The sequence below is a fragment of the Cydia splendana genome, chromosome 26 (genome assembly GCF_910591565.1).
Source record: "Cydia splendana chromosome 26, ilCydSple1.2, whole genome shotgun sequence".
Lineage (NCBI taxonomy): Eukaryota > Metazoa > Arthropoda > Insecta > Lepidoptera > Tortricidae > Cydia > Cydia splendana.
Window position 1 is genome coordinate 7236077 of NC_085985.1, and position 14487 is coordinate 7250563.

Sequence of the window (14487 nt, forward strand, 5' to 3'; positions counted from 1 at the left end):
ATTTGACTAACTTCTGCTGTCCCGATTTTTTTCTTCCCATACAATAAAATGATCCCCTCATGAAACTGAGTAGATGTGCGTCAAAAAAAAATTTCATCAAAATTAATCATTTTTAGGGACAACTCACACTTGACCAAAATTTTGACTATACCAATTTTTTTTTCACAAAAAAGTACCTAATGTTTCCTAAGACAGTTTCCCTGTATCTCTTATACTTTGGGATTTCCCCATACTGTCCCACTTAAAAAAAACACACTGTATATTACTATATAATATATGATACAAAACCACTATAGGTGTGCCTAACGCCTATAATATTGAAGTGTTCCCTTGATTTCTCCATAATTTTATCATCAGATTCTGAAATGATAATGGAACTAAGTATGATAACAAATAACTTGATATCAAGCTTAATATTTACCTTTGACCCTCAGTCCTCCCTCTAGCCTCCCCTGCAGCTCGGCCTGGCAGTGCTGCACCTGCATCTTGAAGTGGCACGCCTCCCGCAGCCACCCCAGACACACCTCGCAGATACCACTCCTGCCATTGTTGCTTGGTGTCAGCTGCAAAATGTAGTATATTTGTTTCTACAAATTTATGTCTGTATTCTTGGCACACAAGACTCACAGCAAAGTTATAGGGCTACTGTTTAACTGAGGTAGATATGGGCGGAATATTCAGTATTTGGCATGTTTTCTTATGTTCATATTCAGCTGAACATTTGGTTCAGTAAGAACTCCATATTCGGCCCATCACTAAATGAAAATCTTATAGTGAGTGTAAATTATGGACTTGACAGCTAAACTGAGTCAAGCTGATTTGTATGTTATTAAGTAAAAATGTTACATTTAAACTATTTTACACCCAAAACTCAGCTACCATTTAAATATCACTGTGCAATTTCTGTACAAACTGCCAACAATAAATAAATAAATATTAGGGGACATCTTACACAGATCAAACCTAGCCCCAAACTAAGCAAAGCTTGTACTATGGGTACACTAGGCGACGATATACATACTTGTATAGATAAATACATACTTATATACATAGAAAACAACCATGACTCAGGAACAAATAAATAAATAAATAAATAAATAAATATTAAGGACATTAAATTTTTACACAAATTGACTTAAGCCCCACGGTAAGCTCAAGAAAGCTTGTGTTGTGGGTACTCAGACAACGATATATATAATATATAAATACTTAAATACATAGAAAACAACCATGACTCAGGAACAAATATCTGTATCATCATACAAATAAATGCCCTTACCAGGATTCGAACCCGGGACCATCGGCTTCATAGGCAGGGTCACTACCCACTAGGCCAGACCGGTCGTCAAATATTAGTGTTCATCACACAAATAAATGCCCTTACTGGGATTCGAACCCAGGACCATCGGCTTAGCAGACAGGGTCACTATCCACTAGACCAGACCGGTCGTCAAATAAGCAGAAAAGCTATGCTTTTTCTTATATAGAATATGATTTAAAACAAAGAAAAGATTATTTATAGAAAATTAAGATGTTAGTTCAGGAATCAACAACAACAATAGTGTCCTATGTTATTTATAAGTAAGAGATGGAACTAGCGTAGTTTTTGTCAATAAGAGATGAAGATCCTTCAATGAAGCAGCTATCCGCAGATTTCTATAAAAGAGGAACAACTTAACTAACAATATGAACAAACCTAAAGCTGCTACTAGTTTAGTATTTTTAGGTAATTTTATAGGCTTAATTAAGTTTTCTACAGAATATATTCTTATTTGGGAGTATATTATTAAGTAGAACTTGTAATAATACCATATTGATACAAGTTTTTTGAGGTTAGTTTTACAGCTTTACGTTTAGTTGATCCTGAGTAAAAAATAATAATAGTAAACATAGCGGCAAGGGTCTTTACTCACAGCAGATTTCAGCCAATGAAAATATTCTGCGTCGTTACTTACTTTGATTACAAAGCATTCTTCGATCATGACCGAGTATATTTCCGTTATGCCGAGACGAGTGTACGGTGTCCTCAAATCTTTCGCCGAAGGCCGCTGCAGGCAGCAGTGGCACTGGTTTATAGATTCCATCACATTAGTACTTTAAAACGCTCTTCTATTCACCGATTTTATCACAAGAAGATATTTTTTCGTGGCTTTCCTGCTCAGAAGATACTATGAATCAGTGTTGCCAGGGCTCTGGAGTCATAAGTTACGTTTCATTTCCCTAAAAGTCACGTTTTTGCTGCTCAAGTCACATTTTTATATTATTGTATTGTATGGAGTTGTTGTTGGAGTTATTGTATGATATGTAAGAAGTTCAGAAAATAATATATTTCCCAAAAAATCTACTAACCTTATATGATTTTTCCTCACGGAACCCTTATAGGATCACTCGTGCGTCTGTCTGTCCGTTCGTCATAGCCTATTTGCACGGAAACTACTGGACCAATTAGTGACCCAAAGACGGACATGTATAGTTGGTCAAGCAGATCTTGTCAGTAGAAAAAGGCGGCAAATTTGAAAAACGTAGGTGCGAAGGGATAACGTCCCGAAGGGACGTCGTCGTCGTCGGGAAAATTTGAAACGAATACGGGTCTTCAAACCATTTTTTGATCAACTTAATATTTTCGGAAATAATAGATCTGAAAGAAAAATGTTGTGTTTTCCACTTTAGTTCACCTAGCATTTTAACCATGGATCCAAAAAATATTAAAAAAATCGTGAAAGTAAAACTTAGTAGAGACTTTCAAGGAAAAATATAGCGAACCTAATCGGTTTAGCAGTTTTTGAGTTTTTGCAAATAGTCTATTTTGACGGACGGGTAACTACGGAACCCTACACTGAGCATTGCCCGACATGCTCTTGGCCGGTTTTTTTTATATTATATCAGCAGGTCGCTTAGCTTGCTTATCCTAAACTATTTTTTTTGTATGATGAACAATTACGAAAAAACGACGTTTTCTTAAACCGTCTGTAGCTCCTAAAGTATTGATCGCAGAGTAAAAATGAACATAACCTTTGTAGAAAATTTTGTGATAAAACTTTTGTCCGAAGTAATTATAATGCTACTAGAAGAAAACCCGGCTTCGCTCGGGTAAAATAAATAATAGTAATAGGTAATACTCATTTTGAATTAAGTAATTATTTACTTTTAGACTTCATACCTTCATCAAGGCGGTTACAAACCTATCTCATCTCAGAAAACTTTAAATCCGTAACATACAATCATAACTCGAAAAATTTACTATTCCGATATATCTAAAAACAAATATGTAATTAAAAAAAACCTAATCCGCTTTTCTGGTAGCAGTTCGGTTCTGTAAGGGTCGCAGTTCTAACCTAACTTACTTCTGGTTGCAGTTTGGTTCTATAAGGATCACAGTTCTAACCTGACCCACTTTTCTGGTCGCAGATCGGTTCTGTGAAGGCCGCATTTATAACCTAGCCCACTTTCCAATCTCAAAAGAGGGAACCCTTTTGTACCTACCCTTCATGGCACTAAAGTGAAAGTATGGAAATTATCACTACTATTTCATTCTTTAATATTAATGCCTATCCGTTAATATTAAATTCGTTTACAAAAAAAAAACTGAATAAGTGCGAGTCGGACTCACCCATCAAGAACGGAACACTTTTTAATATTTGTTGTTATAGCGGCAACAGAAATACATCATGTGTGAAAATTTCAACTGTCTAGCTATCACGGTTCATGAGATACAGCCTGGTGACAGAGGGACAGTGGAGTAAACTGAAATAAAGGTTCCGTCACACCAGCGCGATTTCAGAGTCGGGCCTGAGCGTTTTATATGAAAAAGCGGCGCGCCCCGCTCACGCGCCGCACGCGAAACGCGCCTGTGTGACGGAGCCTGAAATGTCAAACCGGGCAAGTGATCGCGCACGAAGGGTTCCATACTTTTTAGTATTTGTTGTTATAGCGGTAACAGAAATACATCATCTGTGAAAATTTCAACTGCCTAGGCCTATCACGGTTCATGAGATACAGCCTGGTGACAGACAGACAGACAGACGGACAATGAAGTAAAACTGAAATAAATGTCATATACCTACTAAGAAAAACCGGCCAAGTGCGAGTCGGAATCGCTAATAGGTTCCCGTTTTTTAGTTAAGTACCCTTCAGGTACGGAACCCTAGTATGAGTGTAATAGATTTGTAACCGGTCAGCAATGTGAGTCCCTTGGAGAAGCAGAGGTCTAGTCTAAACCCCCACTTACCATCGGCATTAACAGCCTTGTATTCTTGTTTGCCACCAACATGTCATATTAAAACATATTAATAAAAATTTACTCGGTCAACAATGTGAGTCCCTTGGAGAAGCAGAGGTCTAATCTAAACTCCCACTTACCATCGGCATTAACAGCCTTGTATTCTTGTTTGCCACCAACATGTCATATTAAAACATATTAATAAAAATTTACTCGGTCAACAATGTGAGTCCCTTGGAAAAGCAGAGGTCTAGTCTAAACTCCCACTTACCATCGGCATTAACAGCCTTGTATTCTTGTTTGCCACCAACATGTCATATTAAAACATATTAATAAAAATTTACTCGGTCAACAATGTGAGTCCCTTGGAGAAGCAGAGGTCTAATCTAAACTCCCACTTACCATCGGCATTAACAGCCTTGTATTCTTGTTTGGTGAGCTATTCGGGTTGCAAAAAGGCGTAAAGCAAGGAGACCCTATCTCTCCGACATTGTTCAACGCATGCCTGGAGGCCATATTTAGAGTACTGGAATGGGAAAACAAAGGTATCAATATTAATGGGAAGTACATAAATAACCTACGATTTGCGGATGACGTCTTGATTGTGGCCGAAAAACCAAAAATACTCGAGGAAATGATCTTAGAATTTGACACAGCATGCAAGGAAGCAGGTTTAGCAATGAACATGAAAAAATGCAAAATTATTACTAATGGAGATAAAATACCAATAAATCTTGGAAGAAACAATATGGAATATGCTGAAGATTTCACATACCTGGGACAAATAGTTTCCTTCAAAGACAGACTCGACAAAGAAGTAGACTACAGAATTAGTAGAGCGTGGAAAAAATACTGGTCTCTAAAATCAATTCTAAAGAGTGACATGTCGATGGCCATTAAGAAAAAAGTATTTGATACTGCAGTCCTACCTACCTTAACTTACGGTGCCCAAACCTGGAGCCCCATCAAGAAACACACACATAAACTGAAAATTTGTCATGGAACGGTCCATGTTACAAATTAAAATTAAAGACAGAATCAGAAATGAAGTTATAAGAGAGAAAACTGGGGTAAAAGATGTAATACATGCAATAAAAAAGAGTAAATGGGCCTGGGCTGGCCATATATGTCGTACTACAGATAACCGATGGACCAAACATATCACAGAATGGTTACTAATAGACACACCGAGAAAACAGAAAAAACCGAATACAAGATGGAGAGATGAGCTACGAAATTTCGACAGATACTGGTGGAGAATAGCCCAGAATAGAAAGGAATGGGAAAAACTGGGGGAGGCCTTTTCCGCACACGCGACATGCAAATGAATAAAATAAATTGAAAAACAATAAAAGTTAAAGAAAATAATTTAATAAATAAATGTAATAACAATGAAAGTGTAACAAAAACGCATGAAATAAAGGCTATTACTATTACTATTACTATTACTATTCTTGTTTGCCACCAACATGTCATATTAAAACATATTAATAAAAATTTACTCGGTCAACAATGTGAGTCCCTTGGAGAATCAGAGGTCTAGTCTAAACTCCCACTTACCATCGGCATTAACAGCCTTGTATGAGTTGTATGCTTGTTTGCCACCAACATGCCATGTTAAAACATATTAATAAAAATTTACTCGGTCAGCAATGTGAGTCCCTTGGAGAAGCAGAGGTCTAGTCTAAACTCCCACTTACCATCGGCATTAACAGCCTTGTATGCTTGTTTGCCACCAGCATGTCATATTAAAACATATTAATAAAAATTTACTTGGTCAGCAATGTGAGTCCCTTGGAGAAGCAGAGGTCTAGTCTAAACTCCCACTTACCATTGGCATTAACAGCCTTGTATGCTTGTTTGCCACCAACATGTCATATTAAAACATATTAATAAAAATTTACTCGGTCAGCAATGTGAGTCCCTTGGAGAAGCAGAGGTCTAGTCTAAACTCCCACTTACCATCGGCATTAACAGCCTTGTATGCTTGTTTGCCACCAACATGTCATATTAAAACATATTAATAAAAATTTACTCATTTCATCAGTCATATCCAGCCTAGCATTGCATTGGCCCCGCTTAAATATTTCTTTAATTTGTTTTTAGTATTTGTTGTTATAGCGGCAACAGAAATACATCATTTGTGAAAATTGAAACTGTCTAGTTAATCTAGTTATCACAGTTCATGAGATCTTGAGATACAGCCTGGTGACAGACAGACGGACAGCAGAGTCTTAATATTTAATAGGGTCTCGTTTTTACCCTATGGGTACGCAACCCTAAAAAGTGACCAAGGCCTCCAGTGCCCTAGGCTGGAATCAAAGCAGCGTCCTCTGCTATTGCAGCAGGTGCCTGTGCCATTCTGCCACCGGGCCACCCACGGCGGCATAGGTCGAATTTTTCCAAGTATACTTATGCACTACTTACTGAAGGCTTATGGAGCCTCGCCATCCCTAAGCCTAAATTAAATATTTTCTGAAAATAATTTGTTTTGATCTAATAACATATTGGAGTCCTCGTAATAGGGGTCCCGTTTTTACCCTTTGGCTACAGAACCCTAAAAATCAACCTTGTTTTGGTACTATGTACTACGCTTCACTATGACTCTGAAATTTTAGCAGGAATTAATATTTTTTTTGTTGTCACCTGTCAAATTAGAATAGAATAGAATAGAATAGCCTTTATTGACCAAAAAATTAAATTTCAGCACATATTACATTTAAATAAATTCACATTTCATTTATATCAATTAATTTCAATATTTTTTCCTTAGTAACTTTATTAAATAATTTTTATGTCATTGCTTTTTAATAATTATTTCAGTCTGCCTTCTTGGCATAGGCCTCCCCCAGCTCTCTCCACAGCTCTCTATCCCTTGCCGTCCCTATCCAATTAGGTCCCGCATGCTTCTTTATGTCATCCGACCACCTCATTATTGGTCTCCCTTCTCTCCTTTTTCCATCTCTAGGATACCATTCCGTTTCCTCTCTATCCCACTTATCTTTACCTTCCCTTGCCATATGTCCAGCCCAACCTGTTGCAGTCAAAAGTGTGAACTGGCCAAAGAACTTTTAACCGACAAAAACAGGCAAAACTGCTTTTGACTGAGCATGTTGGACTGTTGGTCAAAAGTAGTTTTACCTGAAAATCATACCTATTTCTGGCAGCAGTTTCGTTTTTAGGGCGTAGCAAAAAAAAAAAATAACCCTAACCTACCTATCTCTGGGAACAGTTTCGTTTTTTGGGCGTAGCAAAAAAATAACCCTAACCTACCTATCTCTGCGAGTACTTTTGACTGTTAGTAACAGTCACAACACAATTACTATTAACCAATGATTTTCAGGTAAAACTACTTTTGACCAACATGCTCAGTCAAAAGCAGTTTTGCCTGTTTTTGTCGGTTAAAAGTTCTTTTGACCAGTTCACACTTTTGACTGCGACATATATACTATCTATATATCTTATTATATTTAATCTTATATTCAACTTACATTGACTCCGGAGATAACTTATTAGCTTTATGCAGTTGACTTTCCAATTCACCGATACACCTCAAATTTGATTCATAGTCTAAAGCACAGTTATTAAATATGTCCACAATACACTGTAGCTTTTTGCACTGTTTCACACTGGCAATGTACTGTATTAGAGTGAGTTACAGTCAGCTGGCACTTAACTCAAAGTTTCTTTGAACAACGTCATTTTCATCTCGCTCACTTATTAGTTTATCACAGCTGCTTCAAGGTTGCTTTCACTTGCATTTCCAGGTAGCTAGTAGTGCCTTGACATGTAAGAATATTTGGAATCATTCTGAAATATTAAAATACAACTGAGAGACCGATGTTTATACTAAACACAATACACCCATGGAACGCTTTGAAGTTTAAATCTCGTTACGTTACGATGGCGTTTGCACTTTGCACTATGTTCGGTGACTATTTTTTATTGTTAACACACACAATACACTATTTAACAGGTTTTTATCACGTCTGGAGTACCGGATAAAGTATTTTCGAATAACAGCCGTCGTTGACGTCTAGGCAGTGTTGCTATCGTCTTAAAAGCCGTAACAGACTATCGCACGTTCTGGCTTAAAAACAAATTTATGTAATAATTATACCGGTATACATATCCATATGAAACGAAACTTAATGCAAATAATAACCATTATACATACCGGAAAGTCATCAAATAAACAGTAATATTAGTCTTGCTTTTTATTTAAAAAAAAACGATCAACCTAACTTGTAAGCATGTTTGCAGTTTCTAAACGCAACGCATAGCTGTCAAATGTCAACCAACAAATTGAGCCTTTAGTATTGTTTGTCGAAATTTTTTCACTTTTAAATGCAAAATACGCGACAATACGAATTTTGCGGATATATGTTCTCGATTCAAAAGTGATATTTTTTCAAGCTCTTTCGATTGAGCATAATTTCTTTTGGTTTTTCCGTCAAAGCGGCTCGCGTTTATTAATATAGATCCGTACAGATATTCGAGATATGAGGCTAAAACAAATTAATCATACACTAAAAAAATAACTACTACTATCAAACTAAATGACACCGTCATGTCAAGGTAATAAGTCTCATCTTGCCACACTATTATAATAAACATGACGGTGAATGTAACGTCAAGGTGTCAGTGCAAGTGTCAACTTGGGTGCGTTCACCGCGTTCCTAAATAATAGAAATTGGGCAAATTGCAGAACTAAACTTGTCCAAAATTCGACTAGCTTAAAAAGTCACAAAAATTGCCTCAAGATCGTAAGTCACGCACATGTCACACGAGAAGGCGAAAAGTCACGAAAAATGTGACTTTTGTGACCATCTGGCAACACTGCTATGAATACTATGATTGCTACGAGTTGACAGTGACAGCTGTGCGCGGGAGCGTAACCGCTGCGTTAAGAAATTTGATACAAACGAATCCTTTACTTTATCTGCAAGCTGTAAAGCGGAATCCAGACGGAATGATCAAATCGACCGATTTGATCAGAAATGAAATTGGCGTCAATCTCCAATTTTATATTTATGGTGATATTAGACCCCTCTAAATTGAAAAAATGCCCCAGAACGCAAATACTGGCGTCACAAATTAGTATCCTTGCGTCCGCACCTCATTTTATCGGTAATTATAGGCGGTTGAATTTAGCGAGCCAAATTGGCGTTTGCGTCCGCACGTCTTCATTCGGTCGGGCAATTTAATCAGATTGGGAAAAATTGACTACTCTGGATACACCGTAAGGCCACAATGTGCCAGTGCCGGCCAGTCCAAGGGACGCAGCCATGCGGTAGAATGAGATAGCAACATCACTTGCTCCCTCTAACGCATAAATGCGTCCCCCAGACTAGCCCATTGTGTACAGGGGCCTTTAAGCATGGTAAGCAGACGTTCGGAATTTTCATCCGATTTACGTACTGAATGACAGGTGGGAACGGGACGTCGTTCTACAAATGCATAGCGCTGCACATGTAATTTCGTGCGTGTGGCCAGTCTTTCGAAAAGTTCCTAAATAATTTACGCAATCACTTAAGCGGCTTTCCATAGGAAAAGGTTCCTGTACACGGAGCATAAGATAACTTAAGGAAAGCCACATAATATTATTTCTGAATGCAATATGTCCTTCTAGAGTAAGACGCGCTTTAATTAAAATATCAATCTACAATATTCATACTTAAAACTTATGAATACTACTGGCGTCTGGGTAAGAAAAATAAAACAAATAATTGATAGTGAACTAATTTACTTCACGGTTCATAATCGTGCATATACTTAATAATTATTGACTTTTTTATTGCAATACACTCAACATATTTATATTACAAAGTAAAACGAATCGGAAATAAAACTATAACACAGTAATACCAAAATTAGTAATATGACCACAATATGACTGACGCTTCTCTGGGTATAATTACTAATTTATACTGTGTACATAAGTTTGCTATAAAGTACCCTCAAATGACATGACGTGTGTCACCGTGCGTATGTACCTACAGTCAGCCAATTTGATTCCTAGGTCACCACATGTAGAACCATGTCATAATGAAACACTTGTTCATGGTTGGCTGTACAAACACTGTCCCGGAGAGCCTGCGCCCTTCAAGAGTGTTCCTTTATGGGCATTGTGTAGATCAACTAAAGGAGTCCCATCGCCGGACAAGGCTCGTAGCCTTTGTAAAGAATCCTTGGAACATAAAAAGAAAGCGTCCGTCATTGTGATCCGGCCGCCGCCGTGGAAATATCTCTACATCTACACTTAGTAGCTGGTCAATACCACTCGATTCCCAATTTCTATCACTCGTATTTCAAAAAGTAGCATTTCGCTGTTTTCCACCGATTTTCGAGTGTTCAAAAATCGGCCCCCAGTATGCTCAGACCCCCGCGTTTTACTCCTTCAATTCGACTCCATAACTTTTCAATTCGATATGAAACATTATAAACAGTTATATATACAAATGTGGTTCACAGATAAGATTATACATAGCTTCACCCGGTTGACTATACGATATTTTGTCTGTGAAAATGTATATGTATGCTAGCAATATGGTGAAGTAAATAGCAGTGGAGTGAAATTCTGTTGACTGAATCCGAATAAAACATTATGTATACCTGCGTCTCTGTCGACGAAACAACCACATTGAACTGAGCTATTATAAACCATTTTACGAAACAACAAAGTTATGGTATCCTGGATATATGTGTTCCAATATGTTTCATTAAACTTATTTCATCGAAAAAAAGTGTTTCACATATTTCGCATTCGTATGATTGTTCATCGGTGTGTATTTTTTTATGTCTCTCTAATTCAGATCTTAATGTAAACTGGTTGTTACATTCTTCACATCTATACGGCTTCTCTCCGATGTGACTTATTTTATGTGTCTCTAAGCTATCTTCTTGACTTAATTGCTGGTTACGTTCATTACATTTGACGCCACTATGGACTCTTTTGTGAATCTTTAAATGATCTTTTCTTGAAAATTGCTTGTTGCATTCTATACATTTGAATGGTTTTATTCCACTATGGATTCTTTCATGGATAACTAAAGAATTTTTTAGTATAAATTGTATGTTACATTCTTTACATTTGTATGGTTTCACGCCACTATGGACTCTTTCGTGGATAACTAAATAATATTTTTGTGTGTATTCCTTGTCACATTTTTTACATTTGAATGGTTTTATTCCACTATGGATTCTTTCATGGATAGCTAAATGATGTTTTTGAGTGAATTCCTTGTCACATGCTTTACATTTGTATGGTTTCACGCCACTATGGACTCTTTCGTGGGTCTGTAAATGGCATTTTTGTGTAAATTGCTTGTTACATTCTTTGCATTTGTATGGTTTCTCTCCAGTATGGACTCTTTCGTGGATCTTTAAATGAGCTTTTAGTGTAAATTGCTTGTTACATTCTTTACATTTGTATGGTTTCACGCCACTATGGGTTTTTTCATGGTAAACTAAAGAAGCTCTTAATGTGTATCGCTTGTTACATTCTTTACATTTGTATGGTTTTATTCCACTATGGATTCTTTCATGGAAAACTAAAGAATGTTTAGCCGTGAATTCCTTGTTACATTCTTTACATTTGTATGGTTTCACGCCACTATGGACTCTTTCGTGGGTCTGTAAATGGCATTTTTGTGTAAATTGCTTGTTACATTCCTTGCATTTGTATGGTTTCTCTCCAGTATGGACTCTTTCGTGGATCTTTAAATGAGCTTTTAGTGTAAATTGCTTGTTACATTCTTTACATTTGTATGGTTTCACGTCACTATGGAGTCTTTTGTGGGTCTCTAAATTATCTTTTCTTGTAAATTGCTTGTTACATTCTTTACATTTATATAGTTTCCCTAGAGTGTGAATTTTTCTATGTTGATTTAAAGTGGTTCTTGTTGCGAATCGCTTGTTGCATACGTCACACACGTGCGGTCTCTCTGCAGAGTGAAATCTTAAATGCTTATCCAATATTAATATATTTGCACATGATTCTTTACAAACTCCGCATGGATAAGGTGCCAGCAGTTTATGTGTTCTGATATGTCGGATTAAAGTAAATTTAGACGTAAATTGCTGACTACATATGTCGCAATAGTAGGTCTTCTTATTCGTTTGTGGTGCTATATGGTGTTGTTGATGTGTGATTAAACTAATAGAATTATGTGTGGTGTGCGTAGGGCGAGTATCGTGTGTTTGGGCTGTGTAAGCGGGCACGTCCTGCACACTGCTAGCGGGGCTCGGCTCGCGGTGTGACGTCACGACCTGCACAATGCTGGCGGGGCTCGGCTCGCGGTGTGACGTCACGTCCTGCACACTGCTGGCGGGGCTCGGCTCGCGGTGTGACGTCACGACCTGCACACTGCCGGCGGGGCTCGGCTCGCGGTGTAACGTCACGTCCAGCACACTGCTGGCGGGGCTCGGCTCGCGGTGTGACGTCACGTCCAGCACGCTGCTGGCAGGGCTCGGCTCGCGGTGTGACGTCACGTCCTGCACACTGCCGGCGGGGCTCGGCTCGCTGTGTGACGTCACGTCCTGCACACTGCTGGCGGGGCTCGGCTCGCGGTGTGACGTCACGTCCTGCACACTGCCGGCGGGGCTCGGCTCGCGGTGTGACGTCACGTCCTGCACACTGCTGGCGGGGCTCGGCTCGCGGTGTGACGTCACGGGACACGGCTGGCTCGCGCGCGGGGAGTGGCGGAGGCGCTCGAGCCTCACGGAGCACGCCAGCGCGAGCTGCTGCCTACAGCGCAGGGACAGAGGCGCCGAGCTAACTCCGTACTCGCCGGCTGAAGACACTGAAACGACATATTCACATTACAGTGAGCCATGATGCAATAATACCTGCGCCAGGTATAGCATTCTAAGACATAGTGTTATACAAGATACGTCATTAATATGCAATAAACTATCATAAAAATGCATTATAACAAATGTAGGTAAGTTTCTGCGGGTAAATAAGTAGGTCATAAATTTGTCTCAAATTCGCTACTAATGCTACTATAGTTCGGTTTTTTAGCATTAGAAAGAAGGTAAACATTCTTGACGTGTCTTTTTATTAAAAAAACCGGCCAAGTGCGAGACGGACTCGCGTTCCAAAGGTTCCGTACATTACCATTGTATATTTTTTTCAAAATTTTAGACCCAGTAGTTTCGGAGATAAATGCGGGGAAGGGGGATGGTAATTTTTTGGCTATTTTCTTAAATTATTTCTAAATTACTTATTTTAAAATGACTAAAAATATATATCGAATACCGATGGCACCCGATGGTCTCAAAGGCGGTGGGCGCGTGGGGGCAGTACCTAGATGTATTACTTCACAGCTAAACCAGTATGCTACCATTGCTACCAGTGCATGAAATAAACATTAGGACTCGTTAACCATACTAGTGCCTACTATACTTCAGTACTAAATGTTTAAAAGAACTAATTGCTATTTTTAACTCAAGGGAGCGATATGAAAGTAAAAAGAAACCGTTTAAATCTTTATTCAAGTCAAACTAGGCCGGCTTCAACCCTACATAACTGACCTGAGAAGATTTAGCCCTATATGGGACCGGCAACAAACTCAGAGGGATAAATCTTTTCAAAACAAGTTAAAAAAACACATAACACATCATTTCTTTATTTCACAAAAGTAAGCTTCTAATGAAACATAAGAAATCAAAATAACACTTGAAATAAAACACTTAGCTAAATGGTTAAAGAACGCGGGATTCTATAAGCTATCAGAATAATCCTTCAGGTATAAACCTTCAGGAACGTAGCGAGTTAGGCACGAGGTTGGCTAACGAGTACGTCCGATCTCTAGCGCGGTCCGATCAAGAACTACCAGCGGCGGAGCCTCTCTGCTCCCGCCTCAAAGTCAAGTTGGCAAACCTGCTCGACCAGTCTACCAACATACCGACAAAAATGCCAACTCGTGCCTACGCTCACTCGAGAGAAACCTCTCGACGTTCCAAAGCCTTCTACCTGTCATCTCAGTTCAACAATACGCCAATAGATGGCGTTACTCTCTACGCAACTTTATTTCAACAATGCGCCAATAGACGGAGTTACTCTCTACACAACTTTATTTATTTTGTTACAACCAAATAATACGTAGCTCAACATTGCTAATCGATTTTATACAGGCGTCTAAAATAATGAACTATAACGCTGCAATACGTCTTTCTGGTGTCAGGGTCCGACATATATATTTGTAATTCTCAAAATGACCTCTTTCATTTGATATGTAACACGATATTGTTTAAATTTTCTC

At 38.5% G+C, this 14487-nt stretch overlaps 1 protein-coding gene across 1 annotated transcript; it reads right to left on the reverse strand.

Annotated features, from left to right (window-relative positions):
- Positions 1 to 9948: 9948 nt before the first annotated feature.
- Positions 9949 to 12376, reverse strand: LOC134803576 (zinc finger protein OZF-like; the record flags this gene model as incomplete). Its single annotated transcript, XM_063776376.1, has 1 exon — positions 9949 to 12376. A coding segment is annotated over one exon (1473 nt), but the record flags the coding sequence as incomplete, so codon positions are not given.
- Positions 12377 to 14487: the final 2111 nt, after the last annotated feature.